General features: G+C 40.2%; 2 protein-coding genes across 2 annotated transcripts; both read right to left on the bottom strand.

Annotated features, from left to right (window-relative positions):
- Positions 1-7,739: 7,739 nt before the first annotated feature.
- LOC140161859 (uncharacterized) lies at positions 7,740-8,651 on the bottom strand. Its single transcript, XM_072185154.1, has one exon. The coding sequence runs from the start codon at positions 8,649-8,651 to the stop codon at positions 7,740-7,742; it is 912 nt and encodes a 303-aa protein (XP_072041255.1).
- Positions 8,652-9,331: 680 nt separating this feature from the next.
- On the bottom strand, positions 9,332-10,792 carry LOC140161858 (uncharacterized). The gene has a single exon (XM_072185152.1). The coding sequence runs from the start codon at positions 10,790-10,792 to the stop codon at positions 9,332-9,334; it is 1,461 nt and encodes a 486-aa protein (XP_072041253.1).
- Positions 10,793-15,981: the final 5,189 nt, after the last annotated feature.

Here is a 15,981-nt window from a genome sequence, read left to right as displayed (position 1 = left end):
CCCAGGGCCCCAAATGTTAAAACAAAGGGCGGGCCGTTTCTCATAAAAGAAAGCAGCTTCCGGGCTCAGAATTTGTACACAGATAGCACCTGAGAATTATATTGTTACTAACACCCACACACCCATCCACCCCACACACGTAGGACTAAACAGACAGATCGTATTATATCATAATTGGAAATACCAGCGTGAAGCGTTAAGGCTGTTCAGTTAAATTACATACCCATTGGCTGTTCCATTTAATTTACATACTCCCTCTGAAATGGCCCCAAAAAAGGCTGTTCCGTTTAATTTACATACTCCCTCTGAAATGGCTGTTCCATTTAATTTACATACTCCCTCTGGAATAGTTTCCCTGAATCATATTGCATAGTCTCACTGTGAGTAAGAGAGACTGACAACAGCAACCTATGGTGAGTAAGAGATACGACTCCCCTGGGAGGGGACTTTTTACAATTTCTTTATTTTAAGTGCTACGACAGTGCAACCTACACCCCCATTTGTAAAATTTTATGACCCCACGGGTTACTCCCAGAATATAGTATCACCTTAACCCATGCGTGGACCTATAGCCAGAAGAAGGAATCGAGGGGACATGTGTCCCTTAGAAGATGAAAATGGAAATTAAGGCCAAATTGAGGGCATTTTGTGCACCATTTTTACACTATTATTGTTCAAAGCAAAAAGTCTACGGGTACATGTATGCAACACAGAACGCAAAAATACACAATAAAATTGTTCATTTTTAAACTAATATTTTATTATATGCTTTACGCAAAAGGTGTGCGGTGTCCAAAACATACTCCAATACGGCCACATTATAATATCCATAATACCTAGTCGTCACAAATGCAATTTATAGTTTAGGAGCAAAGGGTTTTGATAAATGGTCGAGTTCAACACCCATGTCTACCAATATTTGTTTCCATGAGATGTTAGGATAGACCCTCTGGGGGGTAGTGGACTCAAATTGTAGGGTTAGTTTTACGCTAGTGGTCACGAAAGGTCACACAGGAGTAAAATTCGAAAATACTTTGATCTTATTGAGAGATAATATCATATTACTCGTCTGATGACATTCAATTAAAGCTTGTGACTTGGACTTTCACTTTTTACACATTTTCTGCCCAATTGGGCGACTTTTTACAATTTCTTTATTTTAAGTCCTCAGCAAATAAGGACTGTAAGTTTGGGTAGACCGATAACATGCGGGTATAGCCGTATTTGTGTACAAATATATAGCCTTCTAGTTTCTTTCTTCTCTTTATACCCGCATGCGAAGCATGGACGGGTATATTGTTATCCTGTGGTTTCTTCTCCTCCTCCTCCTCCTTCTCCTCCATCAAACACATCATTCTGTCAAGGCTACACATCATTCTGTCTTATGGGCCCTACCACGTAGAAGTGCATTTTGCCCATCTTGGCCCCAGAGGTCAAAGGTCACGGGCCCCAGGGGCCCAAATGTGAAAATACAAAGCACGCCATTTCTCATCAAATGAAGCAGCCTCAGGGCCCTGAGTTGGTACACTGATAGCCCTAGGGTACTCTATATTTAGAAATATACAAGAGCCCCATATGGTATATATTATGGGCCCCAGGCGCCCAAATGTTAAAATATGGTGCAACAGATTGACAAGCCTAGCTCTAAAAGTACAAGTTCACTAGGGCTCATATGTGGCATATGTACGGGCCCTAGGTTGTAGATGTGCCTTTTGCCCATTTTGGCCCCAGATGTACAAGGCTGGGGGCCCCAAGGGCCCAAATGTTAAAACAAAGGGCCGGCCGTTTCTCAGCAAATAAAGTAGCTACATGGTTCAGATGTTGTACACAAATAGGTCTTTAGTATTATACTGTTATATGTATATATAATCCCCATATGTCACATAATATGGGCCCCAGGGCCCCAAACGCTAAAACATAGGGAAGGCCGTTACTCAGTTAATAAAGCAGCTACAATGCCCAGCTTGAGTCTACTGGTAGCACTTCAGAATCATACTTCAACATATGTACATGAGCCCCATAAGTCATATATATTGGGCCCCAGGGCCCCAAATGTTAAAACAAAGGGCCGGCCGTTTCTCATCGTATAAAAAAGCAGCTTTATGGCTCAGAGTTTGTACACAGATTGCACCTGAGAACTACATTGTTATATGTACATATGAGCCCCATATATCACATAATATTGGCCCCAGGGCCCTAAACGCTAAAACATAGGGCCGGCCGTTACTCAGTAAATAAAGTAGCTACAGTGGCCAGCTTGAGTCTACTGATAGCACTAGAAAATTATACTTCAACATAATTATGTACATGGGCCTCAAAAGTCAAATATTATGGGCCCCAGGGCCCCAAATGTTAAAACAAAGGGCAGGCCGTTTCTCATAAAAGAAAGCAGCTTCCGGGCTCAGAATTTGTACACAGATAGCACCTGAGAATTATATTGTTACTAACACCCACACACCCATCCACCCCACACACGTAGGACTAAACAGACAGATCGTATTATATCATAATTGGAAATACCAGCGTGAAGCGTTAAGGCTGTTCCAGTTAAATTACATACCCATTGGCTGTTCCATTTAATTTACATACTCCCTCTGAAATGGCCCCAAAAAGGCTGTTCCGTTTAATTTACATACTCCCTCTGAAATGGCTGTTCCATTTAATTTACATACTCCCTCTGGAATAGTTTTCCCCTAATCATATGCATAGCCTCACTGTGAGTAAGAGAGACTGACAACAGCAACCTATGGTGAGTAAGAGATACGACTCCCTGGGAGGGACTTTTACAATTTCTTTATTTTAAGTGCTACGACAGTGCAACCTACATTCAATTAAAGCTTGTGACTTGGACTTTCACTTTTTACACATACAATTTCTTTATTTTAAGTCCTCAGCAAATAAGGACTGTAAGTTTGGGTACACCGATAACATGCGGGTATAGCCGTATTTGTGTACAAATATATAGCCTTCTAGTTTGCTTCCTCTATCTGTGCTTACCTTTCTTTCTTTACTTTTTATCCTCTAGACCTTTCCCCCTCTTCAGAGACATTTTTATGATGGTATACGTAAGCCGCATGTGGAACCGCCCCCTAACATAACACCGTGTATTTATCATGTTGATATAAACATCTCAAAAAAGTAACTACCCCCCTTAAATAATGGCCATTATTCAACAAGGGGCTATTGTATTACAAATCTGTAAAATGCGTTGGAAGCAGAATTTATTTCTGCGCATTTTGACACCTCATATGATACGATAGCTCAGAAAACAATAAAACACCGGTCGATTCTTGATTCTTGATTCATTATCATCCTTAAAAGCAAATCGTGCTGTCCCGGATGTTGAATGGTGCAGTGCGGTCCAAGTGCAACTTATATACAAAAACGGTGAACAACAAAGGCTGATGAAAAACATAGGGTGCTGCTAAAAACTTGATGTGGGATTTACCACCCGTTAATGGAAGCAGGAGGCTGCAGTCTTCGGATGGCTGGTAAAGTTGCCGAACTGAAGCCCTGGTGTGTTGTTGCTGTAACTGCTTCCAATGGTAGGACATTCCAGATTAGTATCACCCGGGGTAAAAGGAGTACTTGTATGAGTTGAGATTTGTGATGACCTGGTGAAACCGGAGATGATGCAGACCTCGATATAATGTAGTGAGGTCCAGATTTGAAAGTTGCACTTACATACAAATTTTTACAATACAAAAACACTCAGATATCATTACACAGATTTCCTTCCATTACACTGAATGCAAAATCAATAGAATTTACTGCAACTTTCAAATTTTTGGCTACATTGATTTAAATGTACGTTGTGACGTCAATATTTAGTCAATTGCTACAATCGAGGTGTCAAAATGTGCAGAAATAAATTCTGCTTCCAACGCATTTTACAGATTTGCAATACAATTACCCTTTTGAATAATGGTCATTATTTAAGGAGGGTTAGTTACTTTTTTGAGATGAGACGCAGTTGGGCGCAGCACTTATATACCTTAGTTATTCGCTGCGTAAAGCGTGACTGGCGCACGCTTATGTTAATACACGCGAATAAACCGAATGTTCGCATATTATAAGCCGAACAAAAAATTGTTATTAAAGTTCACCTATTACCTTTTATAAGCTTATGATCCGGATGACAACCACTTGCAAATCTGTTATTACTGGATTTTTCTCTAAATGCTGTGAGGGAATCATATTTGAAAAATGGGGTCATTCATAGGGTAAAATTTTAATTTGTTTCATTTATTTCAAGAAATATCATTTTGGTATCAACATAATTGTCAAAAATTGGTGGTTTTAACACCCCCATTTGTAAAATTTTATGACCCCACGGGTTACTCCCAGAATATAGTATCACCTTAACCCATGCGTGGACCTATAGCCAGAAGAAGGAATCGAGGGGACATGTGTCCCCTTAGAAGATGAAAAATGGAAATTAAGGCCAAATTGAGGGCATTTTGTGCACCATTTTTACACTATTATTGTTCAAAGCAAAAAGTCTACGGGTACATGTATGCAACACAGAACGCAAAATACACAATAAAATTGTTCATTTTAAACTAATATTTTATTATATGCTTTACGCAAAAGGTGTGCAGTGTCCAAAACATACTCCAATACGGCCACATTATAATATCCATAATACCTAGTCGTCACAAATGCAATTTATAGTTTAGGAGCAAAGGGTTTTGATAAATGGTCGAGTTCAACACCCATGTCTACCAATATTTGTTTCCATGAGATGTTAGGATAGACCCTCTGGGGGGTAGTGGACTCAAATTGTAGGGTTAGTTTTACGCTAGTGGTCACGAAAGGTCACACAGGAGTAAAATTCGAAAATACTTTGATCTTATTGAGAGATAATATCATATTACTCGTCTGATGACAAGGATTAAAAAAATGTATAGTTTGTGCCATCTGCGGCATATCGCTATTGAGTTGTCCTACAAAAACCTAATTTATAGGTTAATGAGACGTTTTTGGTTGTACATCAAAATGTCAACTTACTCCGATTTGGGCAAAATTGTTTGTGTAGCTGAGTTCTTGAGTATTCATCATCTGCCTGGGCACCCCACACGCAACGAAATATCCAGAGTCTAGAAGCTGTACAGAGACGGGAAGCACGATTTGTAACTAGTGATTATCGCCGTACCAGTAGCGTCACTAACATGCTTCAGTCACTGCAGTGGGATACACTACACCAACGGAGGATGAGATCGCAGGTGGTGATGTGTTACAAAATTGTAGCATCCATTGTGGATATTCCAGCTGCTGACTACCTTTCCATCAGAAGTGGCAGGAACATTGACTCACTGAGAGGCCACAGTCATAAGTTCGTCCAACAGCGTGCAAGAGTTCTAGCTTTCCAGTACTCGTTCTTCCCATATACCATCAAGCTATGGAATGATCTTCCTCCATCCCTCGTTGCAGCTCCGTCCGTAGAAGCATTTCGGCACGGACTTGCTAGCATCCAGCTTCCATAATTGCTGATGCTATTTTTACTCGCACAAAGCACTGTATATAATAAACTTTCTTCACGTTCATCACTAGCACTTTTGTTCGCCTCGCCATGCTATTATTCAAGGTGCAGCAATACTCAATTTTGAGGGATGCACTGTATCGAATGAAGATGAAGAGTAGAACCAGAAAAAGAATAGTTTGACCTATTTACTGTGTTCACTTACCGAGATTTGGGCCATTGGGTGGACATAGGCCACTGTTGGTCTCCGACTTGCACAAAACACGTAAAGTTAATAGTTTAGAAGGTAAGTTCTATACCGTTTCTTGATTCGTCTATCAAGATGAGCAATTTGCTACCATTTTTGCCCAAATTGGAGTAAGTTGACATTTTGACCACCGTACAACCAAAAACACGTCATTTTGCCTAAAATGAAGTTTTTGTAAGATAACTCAATAACATTAGATCACAGATAGCACAAACTGTACATTGTCTTAACCCTTGTCATCAGACGAGCAATTTGATAAATCTCTCAACAAGATCGAACCATTTTAATTTTGTTACCGCTAGGTGACCTCTAGCATAAAATGTACCTACTAGCAGTGATCCAGGGGGTCCATCCTAACACCTCATGGTAAAAAATATTAGTAGAACCCAATCCTTAATTAAGGCCCGTATGAGATTTAGCTCCGAGACTATTGTGATGTGCCCTGAGTAATTTGATTTAATTTAATTATTTAACTTTGTTTACAAGCTGAAAGTATTTCATGAGATGGGAAAGCCCCTTGTAATTGCAAGATAATGGTGTGGAAAGTCACTTTGGAATTCCCCCAAATGATTGTAAACAAAGTCAGAGCTATGTTTGGAACTTGGAAATCCCCAGTTCATTATTGCACCATCAGAAAAAAAACCCAGGAAGTGATGTAATGTGAAAGGTGAATGTGTATAATTAATCTTGGGAAATCCCAAGATTGCAGCAATGTTGTGAAAATGTGATTGAAGTAATGGTTTATTAATAGATGATGGGTTTTTTGCTTGTGTATTGATACAAAAAGCTGGAGGTTTGAATTTGGACTTTACATAATGTCATGGGAGATTGAAAACTCCACATGTGTGTGATGGTCTTAGTGATTCAAAAAAGAAGTACATTTTAACCAGTTTATATAGCCAATAAGTGAGCTAATTTTAATACAGCAACGAAGAAGACAGCGAGCACACAAAAGTGCTCTTCCTCATCAAAGGATTAAAAGTTCTTCTGTCAAATTGCTGGAGTTTGCTGGGTTTGTGAAGGCCACGCATCTGTCAAAAAACAGCGGAGCTGTGTTAAAGAAACCTGTTCCCTGGAAAAAGAGTGATTGGTGAAAGAAACACCATTTTTGGAGAAAGCAGCGCAAGGAGATATATTTGTGAAGAAAGCAGCGCAAGGAGATATATTTGTCGAGATAGCAGCGCAAAGAAAATTGAAGGAAGCATCATCATTTTCGTATGAGGATTTTATACGCAAGGATTTATAAATGCAAGTGTACTATGGACTTCGCTGATTTTCGCAGGACAAGTGAATAAGGATACACTACGCAAAAAAAGTTTCTTTATGGTTAGGAAATTTAACCACTATTAAAATCTAGTGACTAATTTTGTATGTTTGCTAAATAATCACTTGCGGGGGATTATCCTGCGCATTTTGACAACTCAATCACTACCCTACGACACTCCTGAGAAAAGATATGAATGTTTAAGTAACACGAGTTCGAAAAATAAAAATTGCGAAAAGGCCTATTCAAGTTTTTAGCATAAAAGAACACAAAAAACAACAAACATGCAGATAACATTTTTTGTTTACTTGCTGAGCCCATTTCAGGCATCATACTGCCGCTTCCAACTTCACTTGAGATTAATCTCTTTCTTTACCACTCTTTCAGTACTTTGTGTGTCCACCGTTGGCTTCCCTTACAGCAGCCACGCGGCGTCTCATGCTCCTAATGAGGCGTCGAAGGTTACCTTGCTCAATCCAGTTCCACTCGTTGATAACGATGCGACGCAATCCCACCAGAGTTGTATTATTACAAAGGCATTTATTAAGCGCCATTTCAAGCGATCACAGCGCATATACATAATACAAGCATAATACATATTAATACATTTTTAAAAACACAAGAATATAAGCAGCATAGTTATTAAAAACAAAATTAAGACAAATTAAAATAGGCAATTAAAAAGCCTATACATAAAATACACATCAAAATTGTAAAAGCACGTGGGCAGTGGTGTCATACATAAACTAAAAACGTGGGAAAAGGTGGGTTTTTAATTTCCCTTTAAAACTTGACACAGAAATTGATTCACGCAGGGTGATCGGCAGCTTATTCCATTCCCTTGGAGCAAAAGCCTGGAATGACCGATCACCCGCAGTTACTAAGTTGATTCGCGGCTCGTACAGTCGAGTAGAATCATGTCCAGATCTCATACCTTCCCTTCCAGGTACGCGTTTGCACAGACAGTCAGAAAGGTATGGCGGAGCTTCATGGTTAAGACACTTGTACACATAGAGCATGTTTTTAAACAAAATCCTGTCATTCACCGGCAGCCAGTGCAGATCAGACAATAGAACTTCCGCATTCTGGTCTCGGGGAACACGAAACACCAAACGAGCCGCTCTGTTTTGAAGCGACTGGAGACGTTTAAGGTCTCTGCTTTTGACCCCGTACAACAAAGCATTGGCATAGTCCAAACGAGAGGTGATCAGCGACCTGGCAAGATGGTTACAACAGTCAAAATCAATGTACCGACGTATTCTAAACATGTTCCTGAGATGGAAGTTAATAGAGCGACACATATCACTGACATGCTTGGACATGGACATAGTTGTGTCAAAAGTAACACCAAGGTTCTTTACAGTGGGTGAAGCGGCAATTTCTGCATCTCCAATCTTGAGTTTAAGCTCAGGTAAATTGCTTAATTTGTAGGAAGTTGATGTGAGGAAAAACTCAGTTTTCTGTTCATTTAGTTGTAATTTATTGCTTGTCATCCAACATTTTACGTCGTCAATACACTTAGACAGTCTAGAAAGAGCACGTTCATCATCACCAGGTACACGCGGGTCAAAAGAAACGTACATCTGTGTGTCATCAGCATATATATGGTATCTGATGCCATGCTTTCTTATGATGTGTCCCAAGGTATATGTATACATACTAAATAATTGCGGGCCCAACACGGATCCTTGAGGAACACCAAACTCGACGGGCTGAGGAGCAGAAAAATCATTTTCCACAGTCACGCGAAAAGTGCGATTTTGGAGGTAATTTTTAATCCAATGTAAAACGGTACCAGAAATGTGAAAAGTGTCTTGAAGCCGGTGAAATAAAATGTCATAGTCAACAGTGTCGAACGCTGAAGAAAGATCTAATAATACCAACAATACAACCCGGTGATTATCAATTTCAGCTAAAATGTCGTTCTTTACACGAAGTAATGCCGTTTCTGTGCTGTGTTGCGGCTTATATGCCGACTGAAACTGCTCATATAGTTGGTTAGCACTCAGGTGTTTATTGATTTGATCAGCAACAATTCTTTCAATGATCTTTGAGAAATAGCAAATGTTAGACACTGGACGATAATTTTTCAAGCTGTTGGGGTCCAGTGATGGCTTTTTTAAAATTGGCGACACCACTGCCTCACGAAGCACACTTGGGAAAATTCCACTGGCAAGAGATTCATTTACAATATCAGTAAGTACAGGCAAGATAGATTCAATATTTTCTTTGAGGAGCCACATGGGGATTGGATCTAAAACACAACATTTGTTTGATAGTCCACCTATGATCTTATTTACTTGTTCTTCAGTGACTGGCTCAAATTGCTGAAATTGGTTCACCTGTGTGTATACTTGATTACCACTCTCTTGTGTGTATTCCTGAAAAGTTGGGTTCTCCTGTATGCACTCTTGTTCTGTTTCAACTTCAGCATCAAGCTTTTTCTGATCTTACCTATTTTTTCAACAAAGAAATTAGCCAATTTATCACTTAGTTCTTGTGGCGAATCTGAAATTGGTAACACTTTAGAACCATTGTTTAACAGCTGGTTTAATGTTCTATACATGCTCTTACTATCAGCTGTGGCCAGGGTGTTCTTATAATGCACCTCTTTAGCATTTTGAATTAGCTTATTTACCTTTGTGTGTTGTTCTAAGTACTCATCGTGATTGTCCATAGTTTTATGTTTACGCCATTTTCGTTCAAGTTTACGCCTAACTCGACGCTCAGTATGTATTTCTGTATTGTACCAAGGGGAGCGATCTCTAATGGATCGGACGCAAGTTTTTGATGGTGCATGGTCATCCAAAACCTCTGTTAGTGATGAGGTAAGAAACTCAAGACGACCATTTACATCCCCATTTGGGTTGTGTGTGTCCAATTTTTGAGATAGAGCCTGTTTGAATGAGTCTTTGTCCATTTGTTTGTAATTACGCACAGATTTGACAGATTTTTGAGGTGGTGGTTTGCAGCAATTGATACAACAATCTACAACAAAATGATCTGAACCTAAGCTTGGAAGAACGACACAGCTTTTCACTAAATTATCATCAGGTCTAGCAATAAGCAAATCTAAAGTATGGCCCTTGATGTGGGTAGGGCCAGAAACAAATTGGTGCACACCAACAGAATTTAATGAATCCATAAAGTGTACTGTGTCAGACTTTGTAACTTGGTCCACATGAATATTAAAATCTCCTAAGAGCACAGTTTTTGTGGGAGTGATGTAAATTTCACGAACAAAATCATCCATTTCTGTAAGGTACTCACTGGTTTTTAACTTATTTTCTTTAGACGGTGGAGGCCTATAGACTATTACAAGGCCTATACCAGTGATTTTGTCAACAAGTCTAGCATGCTCAAAGTTGTGTGTGTCCAAACCAGTGGGTTTATTTTCAAGTTTTATACTACTTTTATGTATTACACAAATACCACCATGATTTCCATCAGTTTTACGTGGAAAGTTAGCAAATGTATATCCAGAAGGTTTGAGTTCGCCTATTACTACCTGATCATCATCACGCAACCAGGACTCGGTAATTACCATAATATCCACGTCATTCTGAAGGATATTATCAACGATATTGATTGTCTTGTTTCCAACCGATCTGGCATTCCAAAGTTTGATATTAACATTGTTACGTACTGGATTACCTTTGTGAGTCTTGATCTGGCACAAATTCGAGAAATTTACACCTACGTCTGAAACAGGTTGTTCCCATGTGTTGTTTCGTACTGTTGTTAACACTGGTATTCCTCTTGTCCATTTACGTCCCCTCGCTGTCCACGTCTCTGCCATCGTTTCCGTGTGTTCCGTTGGATGTTCTGTGAAACACTGGTAACATTGGTGGAACAATGAGTATCACAAGGAGAACGTAGTAATCCCAACGAACCAAGATGATTGCAAGTTTCGTCAGTTAAATGACAGTCCGTTTGCCCATGTGTAGACAATGCATAAAGCAAATCACTACTATACGTTGTGAAATGATCGCCATCATGTCCCATAGTGAAAAGCGTATTCATCACCAGCGCGTAATTCAAGCGTGAAACAGTTCGTCGTGAATCAATATGGTCAGTGTATGATGCTATGCTACTACGTGTAGTATCCTCACACAGTAGCAAACCAGCGTTGTAAGTTGGTACAAATGTACTCAAAATGCAGCAAAATACAGTCAAATATTGTATCGTCGGAGACCTCATCACGATCTATGAGTATAATACTATGTTCATAATGCAAATATATATATTAAAAGTCAAAAACATTCGACAAAACATGATAAAATTCTCAGAGCAATGTGCAGAGCGACCATCTCGGCGCTGGCATTGTAGTACCTGCCTTTATCTTCTTGTTGACTCGTCTCTTGAGCTGTTAATGTTCTCCAAGGGGCTAGGGGTTAAGATTAGGGCTTCTGGGGGCCACTCAAGTGTCTCAATTCCTTCTACTTCCAGGAATGCAGCTGTCCTGGCTGTAATCATGATCTGTTTTGAATCCCTTTTCCAAACCCATCTTTCAAAACAGAAATGTCTTAGTACCCACTAACCTTTGTCTTTGATCATTCATCTGCGCAATAAACAAAGGATTATCCAACATGCATCAAGGAAAATGCTTTAAATTCAAATTGAAAAGGCGCGAATAATGAAACTGTCTTGGATCAGTGAATCAGCTCTAAAACCATTGAATAGGCTTCTTTGCAATTTTTATTTGTCGACCTCTTGGTACTAAAATATTCATATCTTTTCTCAGAAGTGTCGTAGGGTAGTGATTGAGGTGTCAAAATGCGCAGGACAATCCCCCGCATGCGATTATTTAGCAAACGTACACAATTAGTTGCTAGATTTTAATAGTGGGTAAATTTCCTAACCATAAAGAAACTTTTTTTGCGTAGTTTATATTACATCAGTCGTCCAGAACATTGCAAGAACTCTAGGATCACCAACAAGAAGACAGCTGGTTAAGTACTGATATAGTAAAACTGTCATTGTGTGATTTTATTGTATATGCGATATTGTTATTTTATGTACCAATCATACTCTGTTTTCAATTAAAGACTTAGATTTTGTTAGCTTAAACAAACAGTGTATTTGTGTTGTGCATTCGTGTGAGTTCGGGTAAAAGGTGATTTTGGCCTTGAGTCAAGTACGACTCGTAAAACTATTAAGAATAATCACAGGCATACCGGCTTTACGGCTTTTATGCATATATAGATATATACTCATATTAACTTTTCCTGTATTTCCTCCTTTTCTCTTCTCCTTGGTGATAACAATTTATACTGTATATCGTTGCCATTACAATTAGTGTTGTTCCACATGGTGATTAGAATTAGAGAATAAAGGTATTGTTTTTAGCCGCTGTCGTGCATCTAAGTATAACAACGAGGCGAAGCCGAGTTGTTATACGCTAAAAATAATGATGTCGCCCGTGTTATATGAGACGATAGATGCACGACAGCTTCTAAAACAATACCTCATTCTTAAACACAAATAAAAATATCATACAAATTTTAATCATATTAAATCCTACATTTTGCAAGGAATTACCTAGGACTTAAAATCGATCAGTCCCGTTGTTGCTGTGCACCTCCGATTGGTCCAAATAGCGAGTACGCGTATCGCGTCGACGCACACGGGCTGACCCGTGTGATATCGTGTAATATCACACGGGTAAAGCTGGGTATAAGAACCAATAAGATTGCAGGAACGTTCTCAAGTGTTTAAGAATTCCTTTATATCACTATAACGATTTCATTACATTTAGTCTTGTTCAAACGTTGAATACAATTAACATTATACAGATTTATTAAAACGATTTCATTACATTTAGAGTTGTAAAAGTAACCCGAACAGATATGTCATAGAGTATAGTAAATGACTTAACGTGACGAATCGCTCTCAGATAATAACCATCATTATAAAACAATCTGCTATTTCTCGAGTGATAACAATCATAGCAATTGCTATTGCAACGCAATAGTTTGGGTACATTGAAATAAGAAATAAGAACCAGGTGTTATAATACCGGAATGCAATATGAATTCTCATTAAAAAAGAAAATTTTATCTCGTTCTGGAGATTAGAACCACTAAAGTTATTTTTGATTTCTTCCGTGGTCGGACCTGTGCGTATCGTGAACACGAGCGTAAGCGCACAGACGGTTTGTAATAACGCTGATTGACCGATCAACGGTCTTGACAACAAGACGGTTTACCCATTGGACGTCGGCGCGTATTCGCTACTTGCATGGTTCCGCCACAAAAAATACATAACCTTACACAGAATGTTATATGACTGGTTCAATTCCCATTCATGTATGCTGCCAGTTCGATGCTCTCCACGCACATAGTGCGTAATGGAGGAACCATGCAAGTAGCGAATAAAGGGAGGAGACTTTGCCACTTCTACACGATCGCCGATCACCATCGCGTACCTCGACCACGGAAGAAATATAAAAAATAACTTTATTCCATTTTAATGATTATAAACTTGATTTAATGGTGCTGCACATAGTAATAACAATGCAATAATTGATACATCATAATAACAATTTAATTTTGTATAGTTTCGATCTACCAGTGTTGCACGCATGACGTGGACTACCAAGACCGAAATTGAGACCAGGCAGTCAGAGACCGAGAGCAAACCGGTATTGGCTGGTCCGAGACCAAGACCAGGACCGAAATCGGCAGGTTTGAGACCAACACCGAGACCAATACCGGGCTTGAAAGTAACATTATTCAGTGGCGTATTCAGGCCGCTCTTAGCCGGAGGGCTGAAGGAAAGGTGAATTTTGCAGCCCCCTTCATCAACAGCCCGACAAAGTTGAACCGATGTCTTTGGGATAGTTTGAAGTGAAGAGCAAAGAAACATTCATCATCATCAGTCGGCTGCGGAGCAGGCGACTACAAGCTTTCTCCAACTCATGCGATCTTGGGCAAGCGAAACAATTTTGTTTGGCTGCAGCATCCCAGGAGGTGCTGGACATATTGTAAATACAGTGTACGCGGCCGTCCCGGTTTCCTCTTCCCATGTGGTGGAATATAAAGCGCATATTCTTTCACAGGCTCGCCATCTTCAAGACGCAGTATATGGCCGAGAAATTTGAGTTGATGAATCTTGACTCTGGCAACCAGTGGAGTGGTGTTGGTCAGGTTGTAGATGGATTCATTTGGAATCCGATCCACACGCTTGATTTCCATGTCCTTGGTAATTACCCATGACTCGCACCCGTAAAGAAAGACAGTAACACACGTTGTCTGAAACAGCTTGATTTTTGTTTCGATTGGCAGGGACGGGCTTCTCCAAAGGCGTTCCAGTTTCCAGAAAGCTGCACAGGCTAGTGCTTTTCTTCTTTTTAGGTCTCCAACACTAGAGCCCATCTTGGAACCCAAATACTTGAAGTCTGTGACATGGTTGATGGTACTACCATAGACTTCAAGTGCTGGTTGGGGGTTACAGTTTGCAGTCATATATTCTGTCTTAGGTGCGCTGATGACAAGGCCTAGATCTGCTGCTGCAGTTGCAGTCCTAGTAAGCTGTGACTGGGCCCGAGCTATGGAAGATTCCAGCAGGGCAATATCATCAGCAAAATCCAGGTAATTCAACATCTTGGCAGGATACCTGCTTGACCGACGTGGGTAGGTAACAATTCCAGCGTCAATTCCAGAAGTTGATTTCATAAGAAGGTAGTCTACCAGGATAATGAACAGGAATGGTGCCAACACATCACCCTGAAGCACCCCAGTTGTTACTTGGAAAGGCTCTGAGATACTGCCATCTACCATAACGGCACTATTGTCTTTGTAGAGCACCTGGATGGCATTGGCCACAACCTTTGGTATTCCATAATCCCGCAGCACTGAAAACATGACGGACCTGTTGATGGAGTCGAAGGCTTTTTTGAAGTCCACAAAAGTGACTGTTAAGGGAAGTTGGTACTCCTTGAAGCCTTCCATGATCCTCCTCAAAATGTTTATTTGCTGAACACAGCTGCGACCCGATCTAAAGCCAGCCTGGTTGCTTCTCAGTAAAGGATCAATGTGAGGTCGGATCCTGTTCAGAAGGATCTTGTTGTACACTTTTGCGGCAATGGACATAAGCGAAATACAACGGTAGTTTGTCATGAGAGAGAGGTCGCCTTTCTTTGGTAGAGGAATGATTACATTCGTAACCCATTGACGTGGCGGTGTCAGCGTTGAGAATACTTCCATACAGAATTCGAGAATCATAACAATCATGCTATCCCCTCCTCCCTGAAGTGCTTCTGCAGTTCAATCCTGCTGCCTTGTTGGTCTTCATGGCTGCTATTGCTTTGACTACTTCTTCACGAGTTGGGGGCTCAGTGATAATAGGAAGATCTTCAACAGCTGGTGCAGGAAGTTCTGAAGCTGCTGTGCCACTGTCGTTGTTAAGGATTGAGCTAAATTATTCCTTCCATTCCTCAAGCAGTTCATGGTCACTGGTTGGAGCTGATCCATCTCTCTTTTTGATTTTCACCCCTTTCCTTGAGTTCTTCCCAGAAAGCGAGTGTATAATTTTCCAGGTGGTGGTATAATTCCCCATCTCGTCGGCCAGTTTCAGGTCTTCCATCTGTTTATTGAAGGTAGCAAGCTCATCAGATTTATAAGAGTTGTTAAGGCTGGTGTTCAAGTTCCTCCATCTTTCTCTAGATTGACGAGACTTTGAAATGGAGTACCGCTTTTTGGCCTCATCCCTTTCAAGTTTAAGTCTGATGGTTGCATCTGATACCCAACTTGGTAGTCCGCATGGCTCTTGCTTTCCAATAACTTTCTCAGCAACTTCACGAACCGCTGTTTCGAAGGTCTCATACCTATCAGAGATGGGTGTGGTGTCATCCATGCTCAAGACCTGGAATCTGTTTGATAGCTCCAGCTGAAATTCCTCCTTTGTATCAGGATCTTGCAACTTCTTCCAGTTGAATTTTGGTCTCTTGCAAGGTTTTCCTTTGCTAGTTCGCAGACTGGGAGCTAG

Source organism: Amphiura filiformis, chromosome 10, assembly GCF_039555335.1.
Source record: "Amphiura filiformis chromosome 10, Afil_fr2py, whole genome shotgun sequence".
Classification (NCBI taxonomy): Eukaryota; Metazoa; Echinodermata; class Ophiuroidea; order Amphilepidida; family Amphiuridae; genus Amphiura; species Amphiura filiformis.
This window is presented reverse-complemented; position numbering and strand designations above follow the sequence as displayed.

What these genes read in the sequence shown, in the direction of transcription:
- LOC140161859 (XM_072185154.1), bottom strand. Translation starts at nt 8,651, where the DNA reads ATGTATACATATACCTTGGGACACATCATAAGAAAGCATGGCATCAGA.
- LOC140161858 (XM_072185152.1), bottom strand. Translation starts at nt 10,792, where the DNA reads ATGGCAGAGACGTGGACAGCGAGGGGACGTAAATGGACAAGAGGAATA.